Source organism: Hakea prostrata, chromosome 9 (genome assembly GCF_041222555.1).
Source record: "Hakea prostrata isolate BN-2017 chromosome 9, UWA_Hpros_2, whole genome shotgun sequence".
NCBI lineage: Eukaryota > Viridiplantae > Streptophyta > Magnoliopsida > Proteales > Proteaceae > Hakea > Hakea prostrata.
Window position 1 is genome coordinate 64,679,144 of NC_142608.1, and position 27,874 is coordinate 64,707,017.

The following is a 27,874-nucleotide window of genomic DNA, read 5'->3' on the forward strand; positions in this document are numbered from 1 at the left end:
CTCAGTATGGTTTTGGGTGTGTATGTTTTCCTTTGCCAATTATCTTTGCGCCTCTTGCTGAATTTTTTCTTAAAATAAATCATTTCTGCACCGATACCCATTTGATTTTGGTGACGGTGTCCTTATCGCCGAAACGGATACCTGTAACTTGCAATGTGACACGACCCGGTGTTTGTTGATGGATTCTCTCCTCGTGTTCAAGACTTGTGAGTAAACTAATTCCAGAGATTCAGAGCTTCAACAAGAGAAACTGAGCTACGGAGAGTTAACCTCGGTTTCATCGAAAAACCATTGGCTATGTAGTATGTACGGTCTCTCTTCTTATATATGTAATATGTTTTCCTTATTAGGTGAACTTTCTTCTGTCGACTGATTCTCTCTCTCTCTCAACACTTATTATCTGCTGATATAGAGGGAAGCCGACGCTTTCTCCTGTATTTTGCTCCAACCATTGATAGTTCGTTCCCATTGTGGTGAGGTTCGAGGAATTGATTTTGTTTTGAGAGTTGTGCTTTGGTTATTGGTGATCCATGTCTTGTTTTACTCTTTGTTGCATTTCTCACTGTTTGTTTCGTTCTTAGAATTTTCGGATGCTGTCCTCTATACCATTTCTCGAATCGTGGTCTCGACCTCTCAATAGTATAAAATGCTGCAAATTATGTTGCTGTTTTTTTAATGGATTGTCAGTTTTTTTTTTGTTTTGGTAAATAATGGATTGTCATTCATGTACTACAAATCTTACAATCCGTGCTGAATATTGCGGATTCTATCCTTGACTGCATACCAAACGCTCAAGATTTTAGCTTTAGAAGGGAAAATGGAATTGGGTAAACGATTTCTGATGCATCTGCGTATTGTTGTGGCCAATGGCCGTGGATGAAACCATGACGAGCTTGGGCTGACTTAATGTTCAGTGTGTCTCAGAATTTGGGTTTGAATGAAAATAAAAATGGAATAATGTTATGAATTCCTGATGTAGCCATAGAGCGTGCCTCTCGATTAAATCGTTAAGAGGATGGGTTAGTTGAGGATAGAAGCAGAAAACTTAGTTTTTATTGTCATTCTCCTTATCTTTATACTTCTCATCTGATATCTCTCTGCTTTAAAGAAAAGTAGTGTCTGCCTCACTTTTTGATGAGCTCCATTTGTTCATTTTCTTTGTCTGCCAGCCTTGTTGTACAGAGATCGGGCAAAGCTTTAATGGCTACTGCTTTCGGATCTGCCTCTGTCTCCTTCACCTCTGCCAGGGTTGCGGTCAAATCTTCCCTTTCCGGTGGACAAACTGGTCAGAGGATTGTGCAGTTCCGGCAATGGCCTTCTAGCACTTCATCACTGATGCAGCAACAACCTTGCTTTGCTTCGCAGTGCAGCTTAAAGAGTTCCTCTGCTTCTTCAGGTAATGCTTTTGTTCCCTCTTTTTCCTGAGTTAGTTGTGGCTTCTTTTCTTTTCCTTCTTTTGTTTTTCTGTGTTCTTTTTGTATTTCATTCTATCTTCATGGTTATTGTTGTCAACATTCTGCTCGTTGAAATTTTTTAGATCAATTGTTAGTTATTGGTCCTCCAGCCTTGTTTACCCTCTTCTTCACCCTCCTCACTCTTCTGGGGATGGCATCAACAGATTTGAGTATCAAGTATTTGGGATCAGGTAGAGAAGCAGTATTTCTTATAGTGTCGACATATTTGAAGTTGAGCACCCACTGCTGGTTGAATTCTCAGTCTAGTTGGTTTCAAGAGCTGTACGTGTATGCTTAATTAGAGCTGTTAGGTATTCAAATCTAATTTTTGTTGTTTTTGTTATGATGGGTCAAAACTTGAACTGCACTGTCCTCATCCTTTATTCACTTAGACAGTTTATGTTAAGACATTATGGCTGCCAGAAAGCTAGTTTGTATAGCTTCTGAGCATGATTCTATAACAAAAATTTGGTACCTTACTGAATACACATCATTCTGATTAATCATGTGTGGGTATTGGATTTTTTTTCTTCTTCAAATAGTTCTGTCACATCTCTTGATTGTAAGTTCCCTGCCGCAAAATTGTCAGGGGAACACGTAACTCATTGATTGTCATGTGGCCATGCAGGTGTAAGATCTCAGGTTGCGGCTGTTGAACAAGCATTGACTGAACATGTTCAGAATGTGGAAGCTCCTGTTGTTGTTGTCACTGGTGCTTCGAGAGGAATTGGTAAAGCAATTGCATTGGCCCTTGGGAAGGCCGGTTGTAAGGTTTGTGCATTTTATCTGCACCATTTTCAGAGTTATAACAATAAACAGAGTCTATCTACACTTTAAATTTTTTTCTCTACACTCAAATTTATTTTTTTCGGTGTCTGAATACTGTGAACCAGAAAGTAGTTTTTATGTTTAATTGATTAGTTTCAATAAGAAACACATCCACTATAAGCTGAAAGTATCTTTTTTACTTGGTAGTTGGTTGTATATGATCTCAGTGCTCTGTAGGATAAACATTCAGGAAACTGATGAGGATGGTGATTCTTGTAACAGTTGCTGTTGGTCTGAGTGGGTGAAGCTGTCTTTTGTGATCATGTACCTTCCCTTGAATCATAACACCTTGATTATCCATCATTTCTGGTGTTCTTGGTAATTGACAAATTTTGGTGCAATTAGGGGTGTTTTCGAGTTTTATACTAATATACTTGTTTTCCTTTTGGTTGTGAGGAGTGAAGTACATTTTTGGTTATACATGTCAACGCAGTTTGACGAAAATACCAACTAGAGATAAGGATATCTGAACCATAGTTGTCATGGTGTCTAGGCAATCCAAGGTGTTGGAGGAGGGAAACACTTCAAGGCATCGCCTAAGCAACCAAGGTTCCCTTCCGTGAAGGGTACCTGAACAGGCGACACATCAACCACAATGATATGAAATATCAAAGTGATTTGCTTTTTTGGACAAGTGTGTCTGAGATATGAAAGCATTGTTTTCTTTGGTTATGAGAATTCAGGTGTATCTTCAAATTGTTTTTCTGAGTAACCAAGGTTTTTGTGCTTTGTAGACCTATTTGGTCTTTTATTTTCATGCTCCACTTTTCATTTGAACCATTAGTTGGTGGTTTATTTTCTGGTTAACTATCTAATCTGTTCGTGATTGCGATTTCTCATGCTACTTACAGGTCCTGGTGAATTATGCAAGGTCTTCAAAGGAGGCTGAAGAAGTTTCCAAAGAGGTACATCGTCATGTGTGTTTATGTATTTTTTATTATATTTAGGGAATAAGGGAAATGCATTTTATTAAATGAAGAGGGTGGAGCTTCCCCAAAATTCACAGAACAGCGCATCAAATGATGACTGCTAAGTTTAGCTATACATAATGTATGACCATCCAAAAGCAGAAAAAATTCTTTTTGGTTCATCCATAACGGCCTTTAATTGGTTATAAACTCAGCAAACTTTGATTACTGAAAGTCCTTGGTAGTAGAGGCTAAAATTACTAACTTCTTAGTCTACGTATGATGATGCGCCGTGAACTGGGGAGAAAATCAGCCCTGTAATAGCATTCAGATTGATAGCTGGTAAATTTGGAATGAATGGCGCCTACGAGTCTGATAGATTTGAGTACTCCTTTCTTCTGTCAAGTGATCTCTGAACCATGTTTCCATGCCCCCCACCCAAAAACATTCAGTGTGGTCAAAGCTTTTAAGGTTATTGTATCTAGGACTATACAGTTGGTTGAAATGTTTAGAGGTGAGGAATAATTGAGTCATTGCACTGTTAGGGTCCACCTGTTAGCTGAGTAATATATTATGGTAAATTTGGACCTAATTGTCTTGAGCCAGTCATTTGTTTATCTATAACTTTCTCGGCTGCTGCTGCATTACAAGCCTGCCTAGTATCATCATGTGATTTATCCACCTCCCCCCCCCCCCCCAAAAAAAAAAAAAAAAAAAAAAAAAAAAAAAAAGAAAAGAAAAAGTCATATGCCATTCTTGCGCCATTAGAAACTGTCTCTGTCATGTCCTTAAAATGTGATAAGGACCTGTCATGACCTGTCATACTCTTTTTTCTTGAAGATTGAAGCATGTGGTGGCCAAGCTCTTACATTTGGGGGAGACATGTCGAAAGAAGCTGATGTGGACTCGATGATTAAAACTGTATGTTGCTCCCCTGCTCATTAAGTTACTGGATGATTCATTTGAATTTCTTATGGACCATTCTGTAATAATGCTGCGTGTTCTCCACGTCCACAGGCAGTTGATGCATGGGGAACAGTGGATGTGTTGATAAATAATGCAGGTTGTTATGAGTTCTCATTTACTTCCATTTTTCACTCTCTTCCCGCTTTACCCTTATTATTCCACAATGGTGTCAGGAATCACTCGGGATGGTTTACTGATGAGAATGAAGAAAACCCAGTGGCAAGAGGTTATTGATTTGAATCTTACTGGTGTATTTCTCTGCACACAGGTATTTATATTTGGAAGGCCTTATTATTCTCATGCTTTGGTGCTAGATTTGTGTTATCTGAATTGAATCTATCTGCTTTTGCAGGCAGCAGCCAAGGTTATGATGAAAAAGAAAAAGGTAACTTCTTGGTTGTACTGCTGTATGTTTCAGGTTTATTCTATTTCTGCCCGTACATGTGTTTGATTCAGAACTATTTTGATTGATTTCATCCAGTTTAGCAAATGGACTGATGCATTTCTTCTAGATGGAAATAAGTTGGCATTCTGGGTTTTATATTTGGGCAATATTGAAAATCAATTGCTCACCGGTGCTTTAAAGGGAGGAATAGAACCTTAGAGGTTACCCCTTACCAGAGAACCGTAAGCAATTGAGGGATTGGATGTTGGTGCCAGAAACATGTGACAGGACACTGCTCCAGCTGTATGGAGAGGCTTGCTTGTAAATTCTACAAAATGCCCCCATGTCCCTTTCACTTTCTCTCTGTCTCTCCCTCCGTCCCTCTCAACTTCTCATAGGAACATTTGAATAACATCTCCTTTCCAAATGACTGGGTCTGTTTTGTGTGCATTTGTATGGGGCTGCTCCTCTTGCGGTGCTTGCACATCCATTATTCTGCAGTATCTACTTTTTTTTTTCTTTTTGTCTCCAACTACTGACAAACTGGTTTATTGACCTCTGACAAAAAAATTGGTTTGCTAACCTTGCATTTCCAAAGACTAAATAAACTATACTAGTGTCAGCTTGAAGCCTTGAACATATCATGATGGTTGCTAACTTGCTATCAAACCTATCGTTAAAATTTTAGATATGATGTAACATGATTGAGGGAGTTCCCTATTGTGGTTCCAGTTAGTTTAGGTTTTTAGTTATTACTGTCCTAGTCTAAGTAAGTTTCCTACCAGGTTTTAGGCTCAATTTGGTAGGAGTTATAATTCCTTTTGACTTATTATAAATGTATGTCAGTCAATATGATGAACATACATTCTGTTGCCCGTTGTTCTCTCTCCCCTCCTTCCCCAATCTCTCTCTTTCTCTGCTCCTTACCAAGCACTGGTTTCAGGAACCATCCAACATTTGCCCTCCCTCTGTGGAAAAGAAATGATGAAACATAAATTTTATGTGTATGTGTCAGTCTGGCTTATCTACAGTGTGAAAATGATACGCTGTTGGTCATTTTGCTGAACTTAGAGAGTCATTTCTGGGATCACACCTCTCCTTTGTCATATTGGTTGGCATGTCAATAGATATTGGTAGGTGTCTATTAAGACCCTAATTTACCATAGGAGACTTGTAGGGAATCAAACTCATTTGCAAACATGTGGGGGCAGGATCAATTATAGGGACAGGTGGCTGAAATCCTATTTAGTAGCAGCCAATCCCATGTTCGCCTATGTGGAAAGGTAGGGGAGTGAGTGAGGATTCGCTTTAGGCTATATTTGGGTGGTGAGGGGAGAGGGAAGGGAAAGGGGATGAGTTGTGCTCGTAGGCAAGAGGTAATCTCTCACAGGTCAGGGTTGATAGAGATAGAATACTGAAGGATTTGGGAGTTCTTGTAATTGCAGTTTTATTGAGCTATTTCTAAAGCAATAATCAGAGAGTTTCCCATTGCATTCTTGTGTATACATTTCAATTCCTGTGTGTGTGTGTGTGTGTGTTTGTGAGTGAGTGAGTGAGTGAGTGAGGAAGTTGCAGGGCTGCCGTGAGCTGAAGATCAGGTGGAATCGCCATTAGAGAGGAGATGGTTGCAGGTGCTGATTCAGGGTTTGATTGGGCAAGTTGCAGGGTCCTATTAGTGTCCGTACTCCATAGGCAATAGTTTGTTTGAAAAAGCTTGAGAATTAACCTTCTAAATATTAGTGTCTTCTTGAATATTGATTGCTAGGTCTCTCTTGTTATTTTATCCTCATGCTATAACTGTGCAGGGAAGAATAATAAATATTGCTTCTGTGGTTGGTCTGGTTGGAAATGTTGGACAAGCCAATTACAGTGCTGCAAAAGCAGGAGTCATTGGCTTTACCAAGAGTGTCGCAAAGGAATATGCAAGCAGAAATGTCAATGTGTGTATTTCAACACTGTTGCCATAGCAGTAATTAGATTCACTTCTTTCTCTCTCTTCTGCATTTAGTGCTAATATATGGAAATAAGTATTGTCTATGGGATTGCCTACAGGTGAATGCTGTTGCCCCCGGTTTCATTGCTTCTGATATGACGGCCAAGCTTGGAGAAAAGACTGAGAAGATGATCTTGGAAACTATCCCCTTGAGTAAGAGTTTATTAAGGTGTCCTTCAAATAAATGTTGACCTAATTTTTTCAGGGACTTTTCACTCAAATAGTTAGCATTTTTTTTCTTTCCAAAAAAACCATTTCTCCCATAATAAAAAATATTAAAAAAAGATGCAATGAACTGTTTATCTCGATATCTTTTGTTTCAGGACGGTATGGTCAACCTGAAGAAGTGGCTGGACTGGTGGAGTTTCTAGCCCTTAACCCTGCAGCCAGTTACATTACTGGACAGGTGATGCAAGTTTATTTCATTGTTTTGTTGCTTTTGTGTCTAGTCCTATTTTGCTGGCATACAAGCTCATTGTATATTTTTGCAGGTTTTCACCATTGATGGCGGAATGGTAATGTAGGGAGCTTAAATATGTTTCCAACTTGGCAAACGTCAACTAAAGGTTTCCAGCTCTCCATGATCGTTGCCAGAGGAACATAGGAAGCACGAGAAAGTGTCGCACTGTCTTGTCTGCTGCCATATTAGTCAAAATATTGAGGTAGTCTTAGAGAATGAATTGTAGATTGAAGGATGATCCATCTTTTAACTATCCCTGTTATGAACTGTGGCTAAACTAATCCATTATAATCAATGGGATTTCATTTTTCCATGACATCTGGATCCTTTGTCTATCTAAGCGTGAGTTTTGATTTTTGCTGGAGATGTTATTTGAGGTACCTCTTTGATATTCATGTTGCCTTCCCAAAGAAGTAAAAATTTTCCAAATTACCCTAGCTATCTGAAAGCTGAAGAAAAGGAATATAGATTCTTCATTCCACCCTCGAATTCTTCTTGTCATGATCAAGAACCCACACTCAATTAAATTGGCTCAAAGTTTAATCCGGAACCGTCATAATATTCTATAAATGCGGTGGAAGAAAAATTATAAGGTGTTTTTTTTTGCAGGGAAGACTGAAGTGGGCACCTTGCAAAAAAAAAAAAAAAAATTATAAGATGGCATTTTTATTGTTCTTGGACATATTTAGTGGACCCTAGATTTTGAGTTTTTGAAATAAAAATCAAAATCTTTGAATAAGGGAAAAATTTTAATCCTATATTCGACCCATCAACAGGGTAGATTGAGTCTGGATCGGCTCCCAGTCTTGGGAGCATATACTGTTTCTCTCTCTCCCTCTTTAGCCATACAATAGCTATAGAGTCTAGATCTGAGTATTAATAATATAATTCAGAGCTAAAATCATGGCTGAGTCTCACATAAATCTCACCATTATTGTGTGATGGAGAAGAGCAATATGTGCTGCCGGAGGAGGTGATTATAGTGCAACACTGGCATGACGTGGTTGATTTCTACCAGCACTGGAAAGGATACAGAATTTGACAATCGAAGCTGTAGCTTGTGAATTGTCTTCCCCTCCCCTGTGGCAGATATAATTATAATGTTAGTTACTCCACGGCTGTTACAATGAAATGGGTTTCTTCTAAGGCACAAATCCCACATGTAATGAAGCTACCACTGAGATCTTATAGGCTACACAATTAATGTGGAGCACTGAAATATGACCCACTTAATGCAAGCATGACTTAATCTTATGTTGTATTTTGCTGTATATTAATTGCACAGCATTGAAGCACGTCCCACTTTATAGTTAATACACGCATTATTTAATCTTCTGTTGTGTTTTCTTTTGTTTTTCTGCACGTAAAAAACAAATGGGTTTCCTCTGGGTCCACTTAGAATCACACGATTTTTGGATTATACACGCATATACTATTGTTGGTGATTCATCCATTATTGTGTATTTTTGGACCAATCCTTTTATTTTTCTTTTTCTTGAACAGAGGTCGAATCTATCGTTGTTTCTGAAACATCGTTTTTCATGTAGATTTTTCATAGGCACGCACCACGCCTGCTTTTCTGCTTTTTATTTCAGCTTAGAAAGAAAGATAGGTACAGAAGAAGAGGTTGCCTTGGTGATCAGGCTTGGGAGAGTAATCAAGCGACGATGGAGAAGGTTTCATCTATGTTTCAGTCTGTCTTTGGTGCTAGTCAAGCTGAACCAGTAGCTCAAGTATCATCAATTTTTATCTATCCCGTAAAATCATGTAGAGGAATCTCTGTCTCTGAAGCACCCATCACTTCTACTGGTAAAATTAACTACCCACTTCCTTCCAGTACTACATTTTTATCATGCAATCTACTTGTATCACTATTTTCTTTAGTTTTATTTGATTCTTCAGTCTACCAATCTCTTATGTACTTATGGAGATTCCGTCCTGTTACATCAATCCATATTTTATATACAGCACTGATGCTTCCCTCTCTGTTTGTCATTATTTTCCCCCCTTTAATGTTCTAATACGAAAGTGGTTGATTTTTGGCTGAAACCCCCCACCTGACATGAATCTTCAACATAGTCAAATTCTTTGCATTAATTTTACCATGAATCTTTCATTCCTATAAATCCCTTTTCTTGGATAGGGAGCAGGTATTTGATCAGCTCCTAGCATTTCCTGGTGTTGAAGTTGCTGTAAATAATCAGTTGAACTTGAAGGATTTACTGTTCCTGATTACTTCCCCAAACCTATGTGATCTGTGCTAATTATTCCACGTCTGAAAATTACTTTAACCACCGATTTTTGTGTATTGTCTTGGGTTTTATGAGGGGGAAACTTTTATTAGATCAGAAAGATGATAGTTTTATTGGCGTGCTGTAGCAAAAATGGATGAGGGTGGAATCTCGCAGAAAGATGCAATCAGAGTTGTTGTGTATAACATGAATAGAGTTTGACATAAAGAAACCTTTTATAATCTAGATATTAGGACATGGATTAGTTTTTTAGTTGACAAATATGAGAAGAATGTTCACTAAATCTTCCTCAAAGATGAAAGAAACTCTAGCATGACAATTTTTGAGGCTTGGGTATATAAAATTTTCAGTTGACAATTATGATGACAACATTGCATAATCTATTTGAAGGGGAAACGAACCCTAGCATGAAAATTTTGAGGTAAGAATACAGTAGCTAAAGTGTTTCGCTTTCTGTTCTTGTCTATTTGCTTTGAATATGGTGTATCATATTGTTAAGCAAGAAAGCTAAAAGGGAGAAAAATGAAAGCTAACACATAATTTAGACATGAATTTTGGGTATACGATATATGTTAGGAAGGCAAAGTTACAAAAACATATATATCTTTTACGGACAGAAACTACTCATTGAAGGGTTCATGTTTGAAAAGAAAAAGGTTACCGAATATCTTTATGTACAAGACTCACAGCATTTCCAAATAAGTGTCTAGCTATTGTTGTCTCCTGGGGCCTTAGCTCTTCTTTTTGGTCTCCTAATTAGAGACCTTATTCTCCTTTTCCTGTTTTAATATATTTATTTATTCATCAAAAAAAAAAAAAAAAGTCTAGCTACAGTTGACTTTTTCCCAACTCAACAATTGTGTATATATGTGATGCGTCCAAAATCTGCTCAGCCCTTGGATCTCCACGTGATGTCCTGCAAAACGAAAGCGTCAGATGTGGCCCGACCGCTGGGGTCGGGAATCCACCTCCGAAGGCTAAGTCAGTTGATGAACTTAATCACAAACAGCTCTGCTAGAGGCACAGAGCTAATGAATGAAGAAACGGGAAAGGTGATCTAGATAGCAGAACGCTGATAGTTTAGGTCTATCAGTATGTATCTGAACCTGAGTCTCAGATAGTATTCTTTTTGATCGATTGATCCCTCCCTCACCTTGTATGGTAGTGAGGTTTATATAGAGTGTACCTTCGAAACTCCATCGTTGGATGCACTCGAGCCTTCTTCGGGTAGTCGTTGGATCTTATCAGTGAGATCCGTTGAGCAATAGACTTCTACTAGTTTGGGCTAGTAGAGGACTCCTGAGATAACCGTTAGGTTATGCGATAGTTATCCCTTTGATGATGATTATCCGCAGCCGTCAGTTTGAGTCTGCTGTCATCAGGGTGATTCCCCTAATCCATAAGTAAGATTAGGGCACGCTTGCAGCCGAATAAGCTTTCTTCTTCAGCAAGCCATCTTCCGGATCCGGTTCGCTCGGGAGCGATTCGGTTTTCTCCGTCTCGACCGGGGTCGAGGGTCGGACCAGGTATGAACCCGGTCTGATCATAAACTCTCCATATCACGAGCCCCCCAGACCAAGCGTTCGGTCGATCCCGAGGGCTTGGTTTTTAACTGGGTTCGTCGTCAGGTGATGATCTCTGCGTGCTTCATTAAATGTCATATCACATTTAATGCGGTGGTCACTTTTCCTCGAGCGTTGTGAGTGTAAGGCCACGTATCTTCGTTGCAGCTGATCTGTCGTGGCTCATGTCATCTAAGCGACGGTTTCCGAACGCCTATTTCGGATTCGTGAGTTCAAACTTTCAAAACGTCTTTCAATCTTGATCGTTGATTTTGAATCAATCTCGATCGTTCAGATTCCCGAACACTCGTGCGGGAGTTTTAAAAGCGGTTCGTTGTCTTCGTAGGTTTCATTCTTCCTGTCTGGAATTTGAACCTTTGTTGTCTGCTTCGCGCCTTCCTGCTCTCAAGCTTCCGTCTCACCGAATCAGTAAGTTTATTGGTCTTTTCTTTTTGTAGTTTATTGAAACGAGTAATGGCGGACGATAGGGCTTCTTTAGTACCCCATGCTGGTGATAGCGATGATGCTTTTGCTTCTCCCTCGCTCCCGAACGATCGGATAGTGATAACAAAACCCTAACCGTCCTCTGGCAGGAGTTCGCTGAAGTTTCTCAAAAAAGTTTTGAAAGAAAAACCGAAACTTCTCCTGTCCTTCTCGAGTCTGGATCTTCCAAGATCGTCGAGTCTTCTAGGCAGCCTCAAACCTCAGGGTCCAATGGTGGACCTGGCTCTGTTCCTTCCATTTATAATGGAGAAACCCTTCTTTCAGCTGTCCAAGATTTTGACCTTCCTTCCTCTTATCAGGTTAGGGCTCCCCACCCTGATGAGAGGGTTGATTCATCCCTTTCGGGTGAATTTTCTCTGTATATAGATGCACCTGGAAAGCGGGGTTCGCTTTCCCTTTTTTAATCCTTTATTCTCCGCAGCTTTTGAATCATCGGAACATTTGTCCCGGAATGCTCCTCCCAAATAGCTGGCGTCTCATTGTCGGCTTCTTGGGTTTGTGTTTTGAGCTTGGCATTACGCCATCTCTTTCTCTTTTTGTACATTTTCATGTTCTTTCTATCTCCCATCCTCCCGGATGGGTCTTTCTTTCCAAACGCAATAAGGCTGAACTTGATTGGAGGGGCAGCATCCTTGTCAAAGGAACTTGCCCTTCTAACCACAAAAGATGGCGCGAACGATACTTTTTCTGTCGAGCGCCTCCATCAGATCTTAACTTCCCGACCACCGAAGGAGGTTTACTTCTTCGTCCGAAAGTAACCGGGGCCTTCCCTTATCCGGAGAAGACGAGGCGGCCATCGGGAAGATCAAATCCATTCCGTGGTATCAAGAGATACATGGATATGAAGTGGAGTATAACTCCATCCTTCACACGACGGGCTTGGCTCATTGTGAGCTTCTAACCATCATCCTTTGATTTGGCTGAAGTGATATGTCTTGAATTCCGATTCTTGTCCTTCTTCTTTGCGGTGCCTCCCGGAACGAACCACGAAAGCCTGCGGGTGAAGGCCTCTAGGGCCGTTGTGACAGCCGAGCAACGATCGCCCGGGGTCTTGACCGCAGATCAAGAGGCTTCTCTTCCCTCTCCCGACCCCTCTTACGGGGGTATCGGGAATATCGGGCTGTGGCGATGCTTCGGGTAAAGGGAAGAAACCAATGGTGGAGAGGGCTAATGTCTCTTCCTCCGCCCGAACCAAGAGGAGGCATGACACAATTGGTGCTCCCTCCAATAAAAAATCCAAAGCTTCGACGGATGGTGAGGAAGTCTTCATCCCCCAAGTGGACCACTGAAGATTACCGACGGGGTTACTCGGGATCTCGAGAAAGCTGCAGAGTGGAGCTCCCTCGGTCTTGCTCCTTCGATCGCCGGGAGTTTGAAGCCCTGGATGACACCTCCCTTGTTAGTCAATCTACAAGGTACCGGTCTTCTTGCTTACTTATGTTTTCATAATTTCTTATGACTTCTTCGATATCTTCCGTCTTCCCGGGAATGCTTTGTGTTGAGCTTTTATCAACACATGGAAGCATTGAGCCGTGTCGGTCGCACCGGCTCCTTGCTGCAAACTTGTGAAGAGAAATTGGCCAAGGCCAATTGCGGAAATAGACCAGTGCCTGTGCAGCTACCGTGGAGCTGCGAGAAAAAGCATGAGGAAGAAGTGATCTCCCTCAAGGAAGCTTTTGAAGCTTCGAAAATTCGTGTCTCTCTTGCCGAGCGCGAGGCCGGGAAGCAAAAGGCAGCTGCCACGTTGTTTGGTGACAGCCTTGAAATCAAAAGTAGGGAGCTCGAAGAGCATCTGAAGTTGGCGATCCCTAGCAAGCCCGAGCATATAAAGCCGGACCTTCGGAAGGAGTGCATTCGGAAATACCCGGAACAGCGTACCTTTCTCCGAATTGCTAGGTTTCTACAACATTCAAGCCTATCGCATGGGGGCGTAACGACGTTTGGGAGCGGATCCTTGGAACGATCCACGACTTCGACATTGCTCCTTTTCGTGAGGTATGCCACCCAGAGGTCTTCGGGAAAGTTGGTATGGATCTCCCCGGATGGGCTCGGGGAGAAGATGATCCTTTTCCAGCTGACCCTCAATATGAGGCATATCCGAATGACGAGCCGGCACTTCCGGAGGAGAAATCACAAGCCGAGTCTCAAGTTGTTGTTGTAGAGAATTCAGCCGATGCCACTCTTGAGGAAGGCTCTTCTCATGGTCTGAGAAAAGTCCTCCCGACCCAGGGGTCCCTCGGGCAACAATGAAGAAAAGGCTTAGGGAGTTGCTCTTTTGTAAAGATTTACCCTCAATTTAATGAATAGACATTTCTTTTCTCATGTTGGCCTCAAAATTTCCCCGTCTCCTGCCGAAATCTTGCCTTGAATATCAAAGTATTAATGATAAAACTTATCACTTAACTTTTCATTCCTCGCCGGATAATAATCTTGTAGAAATATTGTGAAGATGCGTTTCGGGAAGATGCGTTAATCTTCCCCACTACTTCATTTATTGCAAAGTCCGCACGTTTCCCTTCTGCGAAGTTCAAACGTTTTCCTACTTTTGTATACCATTCACTGTTTCCAATGAATCGGAAATACATCCATTATTTTAATGGCAGTGCGACGATTGGAGGTTTCTCTGCATCAGGTGCTCGCTTCCACATGTTTCCATGTGGCATCCCTTCGACCGTTGATCTTGCTTTTTGCGGATTTCGAAGCGTCATTTCGATCTGGGTCGTCGGTTGTCCTTAGCCTTCAACCGTCGTCTTATACCTTAGGCTATTTAAAGCCTTCGTGGGTACTCTCCATCTATCCCGACTTCGCAAGATAGATTTGCTAAAGTGCCAAAGCAACCTTTCGTCCTTCGGCTGCTTCCGTATTCCTCGTACTCCAACGACAGCTCTATCCATTTACGAACAAGTGAGTTTTTTGATTACTCATCTCTTTCCCCACTTCCCCCCCGAGTAAACTGCACGGTAGTTATACTTGGGGTTTATTTTGTTGGTGCATCGGAAAGTTTGTAGAAAACTAGGGTTTCCCCATTGTTGTTGCTGTCGTTTATTTACGTGCGATACGGCTGTTTTTTTTTTTTTTTTGCATAGTGGCTCCCAAGATCAACCCGAACTTTATCGAGCAAAATCTCGTAAGAAAAGCGTTCCGTCGGTGGTGGTTGGGGCCGGTGCGGTGGTTTCAGCTAGTGAATCCTCCAAGCGTAAGGCGGCTGGCTGGCGGTGAATCTTCAAGTCGAATTCCTGCAGCTTCGTTGATGCCGTCCCCTGCGCCTCCTTTGCCCGAAGTGATCGCTCATCTTTCCCGGGAAGATCTTGATCACTCCGTCGCCGATGGTGCTTGCCGCCCCGCTCTCTGGCTGGGTGAGCTTTGTTGGTGCACCCCCGAAGGAGACTCTTCGGGCATCCGAGGCAACTATGTTGGCGTACGATGAAGGTGTGGTCCCAGCAGGTGCTGCTCCTATTTCTAACTCCGGTGCTTGTTTGGCATCCTCCTCCTCTCCTTCGAGTTGGAGGATTTTGCCACTAGGAAGCGCCGTCGGGTGACAAGTGATGAAGCTCGGCCTTTGCTTGGTGTAGTTCATCCTTCTCATCCTTCGCCTGAATTAGTGTCAAACGAGTTTGACGAGAGCGTTGGAATGGTGTCTTGCTGCTCGAATGACTTACGAGAGCGCAGTTCTTTCCAAACTTCCAGATGAAGTCTTTACGAAGTCACTTTGGTGATGTAAGTCTTTCTTCATTATCCTCTGATGTTGAAAAATTACTTTTCTGCTCCTCGCTAACTCGGAAGTTGTTTGCGGGAGTCTTCTTGGTAACTTCCACAACCAAGTGGAAGCGGTTACTAGACTCGATAGGTTGAGCAATGAAGTTTCTAGGCTTCGGGAAATCTCTGAAGCCAAAGATGTTGAGATTGCTCGCCTTCGGAATCTAGCTTGGGAGGTGGTGGGGAGAAAAAAATTCAATGATTGGTCGTCTTCGGTCGGACTTGGATGATGCCGGGGAGAAGATCCGGCGATTGGAGCGAAGCAGTTGGAAAGTCGGGAGCCAAAGGATGCGAAACGTTACCCGAAAGGCAAGCTGTCGTTCCTTTGCCCGAATCCCTCCCAAATGATGTTCGCGAGCTGCGTCTTCAAGTATTTACACGGTAAGCCTTTTGTTGATATGCTGAATGCTTATAACTTGCGGGCGTACCGGGATGGTGAGAACGAAGTATGGGAATCAATATTAAGGAAAGATCCTCATTTTGATACGACTCCCTACATTGTTGTTTGCCATCCTGAAGTATTTACCGACACAGGTATTCCTCCTCCCGATTGGACCAAGGATAAGATTGATCCTCCACCTTCCGATCCGGATATTATGCAATATCTGGAAGATTCTCCTGTTTATTCTCCGCTTGGAAGAAGTCAATTATGACGAGCTTGTACCGAATGCGAGTTTGGTCGAGGACCATTCTTCTCCTGGACAAGCTTGGACAAAGAGTATGAAATTGCGGAGGATTTTCTGAATATCGAAATATTTTTGTAATCCTCATTTCTTCTCTTCTTTTCCTTGACTCCCCACCAATGGTTGACTTATATGTTTGTTCTAGCAAAGTCGCGTCGATCTTGTATAACTTGTTAACGATCACTGTAATGACTTTCTTCTTTGATCGAGAGATTGTATCCAGCTCTTGTAATTGTTTTGATACTTGGCCTCTTTGGATCTTACGAAGAAATAAGAAATTACTTTATCTTGGACTTTGCTAGCCACTTGAATCGCCGTTGCATTAGGTCTTAGTTATGCAGCCGAAACAATGCCTTTACTTAAGGATTTCCGGAGAAATACAATAAGTCGAGAAGGAACTCACTCGGGTTTTAAACCGATGCCTTATACTTAAGGATTTCCGGAGAAATACAATAAGTCGAGAAGGAACTCACTCGGGTTTTAAACCGATGCCTTATACTTAAGGATTTCCGGAGAAATACAATAAGTCGAGAAGGAACTCACTCGGGTTTTAACCGTGCCTTATACTTAGGAGGTAATTCAAAAATTCAATAAGTCTCGAAGGAACTCACTCGGGTTTCAAACCGACGCCTTGCAAAAGGAACTCACTCGGATTTTCATCCGATGCCCCGACTTAAGAAAGTTCGAAAGATTTTCCATAAGCGTTGAAGTGTTGAAGGACCCACACGAATTTTCATCCGATGCCTTATAGTTGGATCTTGTTCTTGAATGTGGTGTATGATGCCCCCCAATCAAAAGATAGTTTGTTGAAAGCCAAAAATTGCATTGATTGAGTTGAAAATGATTACATCGCGAACAAAATTGAAATCATCCTCGAGGATAAAACTTTTTGAGATGCCTAGCATTCCACGAACGATCCAACTCTTTACGGGAATCGATGTTCTTCAGCACTGTAAGCTCCTGAACCGACCGGTTTCACAACCATATAAGGTCCTTCCCGGGAGGGGTCCAACTTTCTTTGGTGACGCGGGTCGGAGAGCTAGGGTGTTTCTCAACACCAGATCTCCGGCTAAGTACCGAGCGATTCTTCACTCGAGTATTATAATGAGACGCTATCCTTCTTTGATAATGTTGAGTTCGTGCTATTGCCTTTGCCCGAACTTCGTCCAACAAATCAAGACTATCAAGCAGTCCTTGTTCATTTGCTTTTTCCTCGAACTCACGATCCCGTAATGTCCCCGCCATTATCTCCCACAGGTGCCAATGCTTCGGATCCATATGCCAACCTTGAATGGAGTTTCTCCTGTAGGTGTTCGAACCGTAGTTCTATAAGCCCACGATACATTATGCGGTTCTTCGACCCAAGAAGCTTTGTCGGCTTTGAGTCTTCTCTTTATTCCTTCCGGTAGCGTTCGGTTAGTAACCTCTACCTGGCCATTGCTTTGGGGGTATGCCACTGAGGACATACGATGCTCGATCATATATGTTCCACAAAATTGCTCAAATTGTGGACAATCGAGCCGAGTACCATGGTCGGTGACAATTATCTTTGGAATCCCAAAGCGATATATGATTGATTCAAGCACAAATTTCTCCACTTTTTTCTCGGTAATTGTCGCCGGTGCTGCAGCTTCTACCCATTTTGTGAAGTAATCAATTGCTACTATCGGATATTCCCGTCACTTTGATGCCTTGGTGAATTTGCCCATGATATCAATTCCCCACATTGCAAAGGGAATGGGATTTAGAATTGAAGTCATAATTTCCGCCGGGCGCTTCGATCTTGTAGCATGAATTTGTGAGTTACTACATCGACGAACGTAGTCCATAGCAGCCTCTTGGATCTTAGGCCAATATAACCCAAGTCTTAGAATTTTGTGGGCCGGGGCTCTGCCACCCCCATGTGAGCGCCACAAATTCCTTCATTAACCTCGGCCAAAGCTGATTTTGCTCCTTCGGGGCCTATACATCTCATAAGGGGTCCAGCATAAGATCTTTTGTATAGTCTCCCATTACGAATGACAAATCTAGCTGATCGAATCTTGATCAACCTTGCCTCTCTTTGGATCCTCGGGTAACTTGTCATCCCTTAGATACTCGATTATTGGATCCATCCGACAACGTTCTCCTTCAATATAAGAAATTTCTTTCTCATGATAACTTGGAAAAGTTATCTCTTCAATGTAGACCGAAGGGTCTAGATTCTTTTCCTTGGCATTGGCTAGTCGGGATAGCTCATCTTGCACTGAATTTTCATTCCTCGAAATCTGAGATATCTTCAAATTCCGAAATTGGTTTTGAAATGCCTGCACTATCTCCCGATATTTTTGCAAGCGTGGTTCTTTAATGCCATACTCCCCCTGGACTTGGTTGACTATAAGTTGAGAGTCACTATAGATAGTAACATCTGCAATAGCTAATGCTTTTGACAACCGAAGTCCTGCTATCGAGGCCTCATATTCCGCTTCGTTATTACTTGCATCAAATGCGAATCTCAAAGCATATCGAATAATAAATCCTGCTGGACTTTTTAATAGAATTCCAGGCGCTGCTCCATCTTTATTACTCGAACCATCCACATATACCTCCCAAGTGGTTGGTATAATGGGATCCTCCATGGTGGGTTCCACTTGGTGCGATAGTTTCTACTACAAAGTCGGCTAATGCCTGAGCCTTGATTGCGGTTACGGGCTTAAAGCTCACTTGGAACTCACTTGAGCTCAACCGACCGGGATACCATCCTTCCGGACAAATCGGGTTTGTTAAGAACTTTACTAAGAGGAAAAGTTGTAAATACCTTAATTGGATGAGCCTGGAAAATATGGCCTTAGCTTCTGGCGGCCATCATGAGAGCGAGCACTGCTTCTCAATCTGCGAATATCTCGTCTCCGCATCTAGCAACACGTGGCTTACATAGTAAATCGGCCATTGTTTCTTATCTTTCTCCCGAACAAATCTTGCACTGACCGCCGAAAGGGATGTCGCTAGATATAGCTGTAATATTTCCCCCTTCTCTGGCACGGACGGGATCGGTGGTTGTCCAAGTGCTTCTTTTAATTCCTCGAAAGCTTTACGGCACTCTTCGGGTCCACTTTGCTTCCTTACTGCCCTTCGGGTCTTTAAGTGCCTTGAAGAAAGGCAAACATTTTCTCCAGGACTTGGAGATAAATCGATTTAAGGTAGCAACTCTCCTGTCAAACATTGTACATCCCCGAACGGTTTTGGGAGCCTCCATATCAATCGAGCTTGTATTTTGGCGGGATTAGCCTCAATTCCCCTCCGTGATACCATGAAACCCAAAAATTTGCCCGAGGAGACTCCAAAGGCGCATTTTTCGGGGTTTAACTTCATTTGATGTTTCCTCGATCTTGAGAAAACCTCGATCAAATCTGCAATGTGATTTGCTTTTGTAAAGCTTTTCACCGGCATATCGTCAACATATGCTTCAACATTCTTTCCTATCGGCTCTTTGAAAATCTTGTTGACGGCCCTCGATATGTTGCTCCTGCATTTTTCAGGCCAAAAGGCATGACCTTGTAATAATAGCTTTCACGATCGATCATGAAAGCCGTATACTTCTCATCCTCCTTATTCATAAGGATCCGATTATACCACTGAGTAGGCATCCATGAAACTTAAAGTTTCATATCCTGCGATCGCATCTATCAAGAGGTCAATCCGAGGCAACGGGTAGCAATCTTTTGGGCAAGCTTTGTTTAGATCCGTGTAGTCTATACACATCCTCCACTTCCCATTCGCCTTTTTCACCATCACCACGTTGGCCAACCAAGTTGGGCACTCGATTGGTTCTATGAAACCAGAATTCTTAAGTTTTTCAACTTCGCTCCGAACGGCTTCATACTTTTCAATAGAGAAATTTCTTCTTTTACGTATCCTTTGGTTTCACCTTAGGGTCTATCCGAGTTTGTGCTCTGCAATGGCCCGATCGATCCCGGCATGTCCTCGGCGGACCATGCGAATACATCTTTATTCTGTTGAAGAAATAACTTCAACTCTTCTTTAAATCCTTCCAGCTATTCGGACCCGATATAAGTAATATTTTTCTCATCCTCGGTACACGGCTGGATTTGCTCCGATTTCTCCTTTGGTTCGGGCCTTTGCATCTCTGTCTCTTCCCGATCATCTCGAACTTCTATGGGAGGGCGAGTTACCTTCCTCGGACCCTCCTTGTCTTTTAAATAGGCAACATAACACTGCTTGCCGAGATCTTACGGTCGGAGGAGACTTGACCAATTCCCATATCGATCGGGAATTTTATCTTCGGTGCTTTGTCAAAACAATAGCACCTATCTTGGATAAAGATGGTCGCCGAGAATCATATTATAGGCTGGTAGTTCTCGAACCACCAAGAAATTGATTCGGACAGTTGTTTCTTTAGGAAAACTTCCAATGGATAGATCCAACTGAACCGATCCTTCCGCTCTGCGAGATGACCCTGCAAAGCCATATAGGTGTGTAGATGAAGGTTTCATCAAGTCCTGATCCACCTTCAATTTTTGATACACTTAGTAGGAAATTAGGTCAGCTGCAGACCACTGTATCAATCAAAACTCTATGCACTTCCCGCCGTGCAATCTCTACCTTGATGACTATAGCATCATCATGAGGTAAACAAACGTCTCTCTCGTCTTCTTCGCTAAAGGTGATAGAATCTTCACCATTCAGCTTCTTCCGCTCTGCGCCTCTCCAGCTCCAACAAATTTGGATTTGGTTTTTAGACTCCGGAATGATTCGGGCTCTGGACCCCCGAAGATGGTAAGGATCGGTGACCGAGTAGCGACTTCAATCACCTCCTTGCCTTTTTTAGACTTCGGGGCCTCCCTCGATCGTTACGAACTAACCGAACGATCCCTCTTTGGAGCAGCCGCACGTGGCCCACGTGGCTCCTCCCTTCTCCTGCTAACAAAGCTGGACGAGATGTCCACTGAGATATCAATCTCTCAATATCTGCCTTGAGATGACGGCAGTCATTAGTGTAATGACCATAGTCCTTGTGGAATCGGCAATACTTTTCCCGATCTCTGCTGCTCTCCCGGGTTTCAAAAGAATTTTAGGCGGCCACTTCAAAATATTTTTTCTTTTGAGGATATTTAAAATATCGGCCCGAGGAGCATTCAATGGAGTGTACTCACTTCTACCGGGGGATCTTTGGCGCCAAGGCTGGGATTTTCCAACCCGATCGCGAACATTCTTCTTTGGCTTACTGCCTTCGCTCGGGAGCCTTTTGTTCCTTATTGGAGACTTTATTATCTCCTTGGCGCGCATCTAGAATCTCCATGACTTCAGCACACTTACGGCATCTCTGTACCAACTCGGCATAAGTTGTGGGTATATCCTGTAGTAATAACTCCGGGAGTTTCCGATTAGTGAGTCCTGTGAATAGAGCGGTTACGGCTACTTGTTCATCCAAGTTCTCTATCTCCATTGTCACTTTGTTGAATCTCTTGAGAAACTCTCCGATCGATTCGTTTCTTTCCTTGTTTGACAATAAACAAGGTTTCTTCCGTTTTCTTGACCTGTATCCCACTCTGGAATCGCCCTATGAATTGGCGCGCCAATTCGTCAAAGTTTACGATCCTTCCCGAGGGGAGGTTAGAAAACCACTTTTGTGCCGCTCCGAGTTAGAGATGAACCGAAAACCACTGCATAAAATTTCATCGAATTACACTGAAACTGCCATGGTCCGTTGGTAATAGCCGATGTGAGCTGTTGGATCTCCGGAGCCATCGAATGTTGAGAAGGTAGGCAAACGAAGTTATGGGGAAACCGATATCCCGCAATTGGCTTAGCAAAAGGAGTCTTCCGAATGACTGAGTAAATATCCTCAGTTATTCTTCCCTTAGCCAACTACCCTAACTTCTCATTGATGTTGGCCAATTCTTGACCAATTTGGGTCGGGTGATCTTCAGCAATATATGATCACGACCTCGATTAACACGATCATCTCGTGCTACTCGATCATCACGAACAGCCCGTCCTTCCCGAGCGTTCCTCTCGTCACGAATCGCTCGATCATCACGAACGGTTCTTCGACGGTGGGTGAGTGAGTTCTTACCCCCGTATCCAACCTTGTATTTGAATCGGTTGTACTCTCTTGCGGTGCTGTCGAACCGATCGCCTTGCCTTGGTTGATCATCAATCCTCCGAAGTCCTCGGTCTCCTTCACGGAAATTCTGATCAACATTCCGGTCTTCAGTCATTCTCTGGTCACATGGCAATGCACGTCTCCCTGAATCGCGTTGATCAGGCTCTTGTGGTAAAACCACTCGATGCAGTGAGCGCGCGGAGTGCTTGGCTCACCTCCAAGAGTTGAATCTTTACCCGATCCAATTGATCTTGGATTGTATCGGGGAGGAGGATTACGTCCTCCCCTGGCCATCATCCACTTCGATAGGATTTTGGCTTTCCTGGGGAATATCTGGATTATTCACTCCAGGTATCTGAACACCGGAATTGCGTTGTGCAGCGGCTGCTGATCTAGTCACCATGGCTTTTCAAGTCGTTTCCCACAGACGGCGCCAAATGATGCGTCCAAAATCTGCTCAGCCCTTGGATCTCCACGTGATGTCCTGCAAAAACGAAAGCGTCAGATGTGGCCCGACCGCTGGGGTCGGGAATCCACCTCCGAAGGCTAAGTTAGTTGATGAACTTAATCACAAACGGCTCTGCTAGAGGCACAGAGCTAATGAATGAAGAAACGGGAAAGGTGATCTAGATAGCAGAACGTTGATAGTTTAGGTCTATCAGTATGTATCTGAACCTGAGTCTCAGATATTATTCTTTTTGATCAATTGATCCCTCCCTCACCTTGTATGGTAGTGAGGTTTATATAGAGTGTACCTTCGAAACTCCTTCGTTGGATGCACTCGAGCCTTCTTCGGGTAGTCGTTGGATCTTATCAGTGAGATCCGTTGAGCAATAGACTTCTACTAGTTTGGGCTAGTAGAGGACTCCTGAGATAACCGTTAGGTTATGCGATAGTTATCCCTTTGATGATGATTATCCGCAGCCGTCAGTTTGAGTCTGCTGTCATCAGGGTGATTCCCCTAATCCATAAGTAAGATTAGGGCACGCTTGCAGCCGAATAAGCTTTCTTCTTCAGCAAGCCATCTTCCGGATCCGGTTCGCTCGGGAGCGATTCGGTTTTCTCCGTCTCGACCGGGGTCGAGGGTCGGACCAGGTATGAACCCGGTCTGATCATAAACTCTCCATATCAATATGTGAACTCTAAGAACGGTGCATTTTAAAGCCATAGGTGAGCCGAGGATTTAATTTCTTTACCTCAGATCTATTACTCTTATAAAATAATGTCAATTCGTAATGTGAACTTATATTTTTCTCTAAGACGTTTTCCACTATAAAACATCGCAGGCTCAGTGGAAGTACATTTTGGATTTCATACGCTCAGCTTAATTTCTTCTTCAGGGCCTGTTTCAGTTCCTTGTTTTACACTGTATTGGATTCTTTCCATGCTAATGCTAGTTTTGTTTTGTTTTTTGTTTTCTGGTGTTTTTTTTTTCTCTTTCAAATTTACATTTTAAGTGTAGAAACTGGCAGTGATACGGATCATTATTTTGCAACCAAGGTGGTGGTGAAATGCTTGAACACAACCTTCATCACTGTACCCATATTGAGATGAGCTCCGAAAATTATGTTTGACTATTTCAGTCATCCAGTCTGTAAGCTGACTACTGATGGTTGAATCTGAGTGTCTAACTTGGTTCCATTGTTGTTGTATTTGCAGGTTTCCGTTGGGATCGACAGTGGCTGGTTATAAATTCCAAAGGCAGGGCTATTACACAAAGAATTGATCCAAGGCTAGCACTGGTAGAGGTGCAATTGCCAAATGAAGCATTTACTGAAGGATGGGAACCCACAGAGACGTCATATTTAGGTGAGGATTGGTAATATTCTTTTCCCCTCATGGAATGTAGAATGTCTTTCTGCCACGTCTCTCAATGTCTAAAGGATTTTGTGTTTCTGTATCAAGTTGCAGTTTTTCATTTGCATGTTGCTGAATATGTTTTTGCAGCCATAGTTCTTGTGGTACCAGATTTAAGTAGAAATATGTTCCATAGGTAGGTATATTGGACTTTTCCAGTTAACTGAAGATCCAATTGAGCGTCTAGAGGTTCCTTCTAGAATTTGTAGCAGATGAAAAACTTCTCTTTGTCAATTCCCCCCCCCCCCCCCCTAGTGAATGTGTATTACATGAAAGGGGGCAGATCTCAGAGCAACAGTAAGGTTGCTCAATGGTGACCCAGTGATCATGAGTTAAGAGTCAGCAAACAACCCATGAAGCAGGATTGAGGCTGTGTACAATATGTCCCTTCCCAAATACAGCAGCAGGAGCCTGTGAACTGGGTTATGCATTATCTGCCGCCACATTGATTTCTCATCTCCTTGTTAGTTTTACTGATGACCGGAAGAAAATGTTCGTTATTTCAATTATATAGAGTGGAGTATTTGGTCTATCATTAGCTGGTGAGGGAAAACATAAAACATAGCTGTCCAATAATTGCATAAAGTAGTGGGGAACTTTTTCTTGGAGTGTTGTCCCTCCACCCTTCTCATCCCCTTTTTAAGTTTTTGCTTCCATTTTTTGATTCTCTCTCTCCCTGGATCCACAGGACCCATGTTTTTTTCTTGTCTAAGTCATACTTTATTCTTATTTCACTCCCCCATTCTTTCTCTTTAAAAGGGGTTGGACAGCTAATATTATAAGGTCGAGCCACCTTAGCTATATCTAGGTAGTTCACTACTCACTGGAGGACATTTGTTAAAATGGGTTGTGAACCCCCCCCCCCCCCCCCAAAAAAAAAAAAAGAGTAGCATGACAGCATTCTCAATCATGTTTCTGTTTTCTATTTTCTATAACTTTTAGTTTTCAGTTTGCCGTCTGAATAACTTCATTGGCTGAAACTTAAAGAGCAGCTGCAGTTTGTAATGGATAAGATGATAATTGTTTGGTTTGTTACATTGAATAGAAGTGTTCTATTGGAATTTTTAAAAACTATTTTCTTTCACCTGCAGTATTAAAGGCCCCTGGAATGAGTAAACTGGAGGTTTCTCTAAAAGCAAAGGGCAGAGTTATTGATGGGGCCTCTGTTTGGGAGTGGTCTGGCTCTGCATTAGATGAAGGACCAGAGGCATCAGAATGGTTTTCAACTTATCTTGGAGAACCTTGTTGTTTAGTGCGTTTTTTTGAAGGTAGGTCTCAAAATTATGTGTTTTAAAGCTTGTAGACTGTTACTTTTTAAGTAGTTAAATAATAAAGAAAATCCTTTTGATAAATTAACACATTTTTTAAGTCTCTGACTCTGTCTCTGTCTCTCTCTCTCTCTAATTTAACTATTAAAAATTTCAATATGACCAATATATTTCAATTCCATTTAATTGGGGTAAGGCTTAGTTGAGTTGAATCTTTTTGTATGACATTCATTTTCATGTTTTTTTTTTAATTTAATGTACTCAGTTCATTTGTGTGTTTGTTACTCTGTAGCTTCAGAAACAAGGGCTGTCGATCCAGTGTCTGCTTCTGGATACAAAACCATGTTTTCTGACATGTTCCCTTTCATGTTGGCTTCTCAGGTTTGTCAAGCCAACTAGAAATGCAACTGTAGAGGTAGTTTCTGGGAGAGTCTCAAGCATGTCTTGTTTATCTTATTTTATTTTATTTTTCTTTTTCTTTTGCAGGGATCTTTGAATGCATTAAACGAACTTCTCAAAGAGCTCATAGCTATTAACCGTTTCAGGCCCAAGTAAGTAAATGGATTTCTTATGTGTTTAGATCAATAATCACTACATAAGTAATCCCAGAATTTGTTCACTATCTTATGAATTGCTTCATTTGAATGTCTCAGCATCCTTGTTGATGGATGCGAACCATTTGCTGAAGACTTATGGACAGAACTTAAAATAAAAGATTTAACATTTTATGGTGTCAAGTTATGCTCTCGTTGCAAGGTGAAGGCTATAATCTTCTCTTCTAATCTTTTTTTTTTTTTTTTGTTAATAAAGTTTTTCCTGATATTTCCTATAAGAACAGTGTGTTATGCTTCTTGGTACTCCTGCAGAAAATCTGAACTGCACAGAAAACAGCAGCTCAGCTTTATCCCCCGAAAAATGGGGCTGGCCAAACTGTATAATTACAGCATTGCTATGATTGTGGTGGGTTCAGGCCTGCCTGAAGTCTCTTCAAACACTCCCCCCCTAATTTATCTGAATTTTCGCCTGGGCATAGACCACCAGATCACTTAGGACTTAGGATAGGCCTCAGGCCATCTTCCATCCCCTGTGCAGCCAATGAGTTCACATTCTCTGATTTTCTTTTATCTTTTTAATATGATATTTAATCTATATATTGCATAACACTACATACCTAGCCAACTTAGTTTGACATGGAGGCAGTTAACGCCCATCTCATTAAAACTTACCCTCAAACGTTGCTAGCTTACTTGACTATTTGGCCTTAACTAGAAGCCTAGGCACTGCCAGCTCCATCAGCCTAGTGATTAAGTCTGGTATTGCACCCTAATGAGCTGGCCCAAATGCCCATTGGCCTGCATGATCCATTAACTCCCTCTGAATAATTGATTTGGTTTTTCCTTACTACCTTTGATGGAAAACAAAGAGCCCTGAAAGGCAGGCACAGAGGAGCACATAGTGACTGCGCTGCACCAATGAAAGGCGGGAATCCTGACCCCCCATATATGCTTTCCATGCATCCTTCTGTTGTGTAGGGGCTACATCTCCTGGCTAAAATTATGGCTGGGGACTTCTACTGAGTTTGCTAAAGTGGGATCAATGGCAATATAATAAATAAAAATTCAATTCTACAGAGCCCAGCAGGAAATTTATATGTAATGCAATTTAGTCATTGTAATTATCGCGTCAACATCAGTATAAATGGTGTATTCTCATTGTCTGTAGGTACCTGGAATCAATCAAGAAACTGGGATTGCAGGTAGTGAACCAATTGAAATGCTCATGAAGGTCCGATCTGACAAAGTTCTACGTCCAAATGATCAAAAGGGACGGGTGAGAAAACTGATCTGATCTGTATGTCGCTATCATTTATGCAGGGGAGCAACATAACTTACATGGTTTAATGACTTTCTTTTTTTTGCAGACTTACTTTGGACATAATTTAGTTTGCAAGGAATCGCTAAATCTAGGGAAAACAAAAGCTATTAAGATTGGAGACCCTGTTTATGTCCTTAAGAAGGTTCCTTCAGCAGCAGATGCAGCAGCTTGAAACCTTTACATTCATAATGGTATTGATGGTTTAAAGGTGGTCTTAATGGTCATAATATTCCATTGTCCCTTTGTACATTCAGTTGAAAAGTCAAGTTCAAATTCTCAATGAAAACATTCTTCCTTGGGGTAAATACTGGAAGCAGGTGCTGTTTTTAGTTTCTTAGGATAGAGAAATTGTGCCAAAGATGCCACTTATCCTAGTTTTCTTTGACATTTTTATTGCATTTACCTTCACCAAGGCAAAATTTCTATTTCCAATAATCTCTGATAGGAATTAATCTTTTAACTCCAAATTGCAAGATGAAACGCTCTGTCTTGGGATGCTTTATAGAACCTACTTAATTGAATTTTTTAGTGTCCATAAAGTAATTCCTTCTAATGAAATAGTTAGAAAAGAATAGAGCCTAACTGAAATGAATTGATAGAATTGGCCATTGAAAAACGTGAATGACATTCTTTATCCTGTCATCTTATTAGCTTTCAGTCTCTCCTCTAGCCATGAATTGAGGGGTTAAAATAAAATCCCAATTAGACAGGAAGGAGATTAATACCAGCTTCATGAAAAGATTGGAATTGTGGCAACTGACATCCAAGCATTCTAGGTTACTGATCTAGTTGATGCTACTATCCTTGCTGTTTTATCCTCTGGTTGGTACCACTGATACTCATCAAAGTGCCTACTCTGGATTCCCCCAAAATAACATCCTTGTGTTTAGAAATGACTTTATCACTTTACCAGCCAACTGAACAAACTTGAAGTTCGTGTTGAGTATTGTAACAAAGATCTTAGTTACAAAAAATGTATTAGCAATCTTGTATGGATTCAAATTCACATTAGGCCTC

The 27,874-nt window shown here is 41.9% G+C and overlaps 2 protein-coding genes across 7 annotated transcripts; both read left to right on the forward strand.

Annotated features, from left to right (window-relative positions):
• Window positions 1–73: 73 nt before the first annotated feature.
• Window positions 74–7,501, forward strand: LOC149006122 (3-oxoacyl-[acyl-carrier-protein] reductase 4-like). 5 transcript variants are annotated; one of them, XM_089169264.1, is made up of 13 exons: window positions 74–306; window positions 413–478; window positions 1,170–1,396; window positions 2,083–2,225; window positions 3,134–3,187; window positions 4,031–4,111; window positions 4,208–4,253; window positions 4,330–4,424; window positions 4,509–4,541; window positions 6,347–6,481; window positions 6,594–6,687; window positions 6,858–6,940; window positions 7,026–7,501. In XM_089169264.1, the coding sequence occupies exons 3-13, from the start codon at window positions 1,201–1,203 to the stop codon at window positions 7,056–7,058; spliced, it is 993 nt and encodes a 330-aa protein (XP_089025390.1). In that variant the 5' UTR covers window positions 74–306; window positions 413–478; window positions 1,170–1,200; the 3' UTR covers window positions 7,059–7,501. The 5 variants fall into 5 exon arrangements, with proteins under 5 accessions (XP_089025390.1, XP_089025388.1, XP_089025387.1 ...); XM_089169262.1 differs by having other exon boundaries at window positions 75–306; window positions 413–473; window positions 7,026–7,500; XM_089169265.1 differs by having other exon boundaries at window positions 220–302; window positions 413–473; window positions 7,026–7,500.
• Window positions 7,502–8,459: 958 nt separating this feature from the next.
• LOC149006123 (uncharacterized) lies at window positions 8,460–27,375 on the forward strand. Of its 2 annotated transcripts, none has more exons than XM_089169460.1 (8): window positions 8,460–8,803; window positions 23,517–23,666; window positions 24,806–24,982; window positions 25,281–25,363; window positions 25,469–25,533; window positions 25,636–25,738; window positions 26,705–26,812; window positions 26,904–27,375. In XM_089169460.1, the coding sequence occupies exons 1-8, from the start codon at window positions 8,662–8,664 to the stop codon at window positions 27,027–27,029; spliced, it is 954 nt and encodes a 317-aa protein (XP_089025586.1). In that variant the 5' UTR covers window positions 8,460–8,661; the 3' UTR covers window positions 27,030–27,375. The 2 variants fall into 2 exon arrangements, with proteins under 2 accessions (XP_089025586.1, XP_089025585.1); XM_089169459.1 differs by having other exon boundaries at window positions 8,462–8,803; window positions 25,275–25,363; window positions 26,904–27,371.
• Window positions 27,376–27,874: the final 499 nt, after the last annotated feature.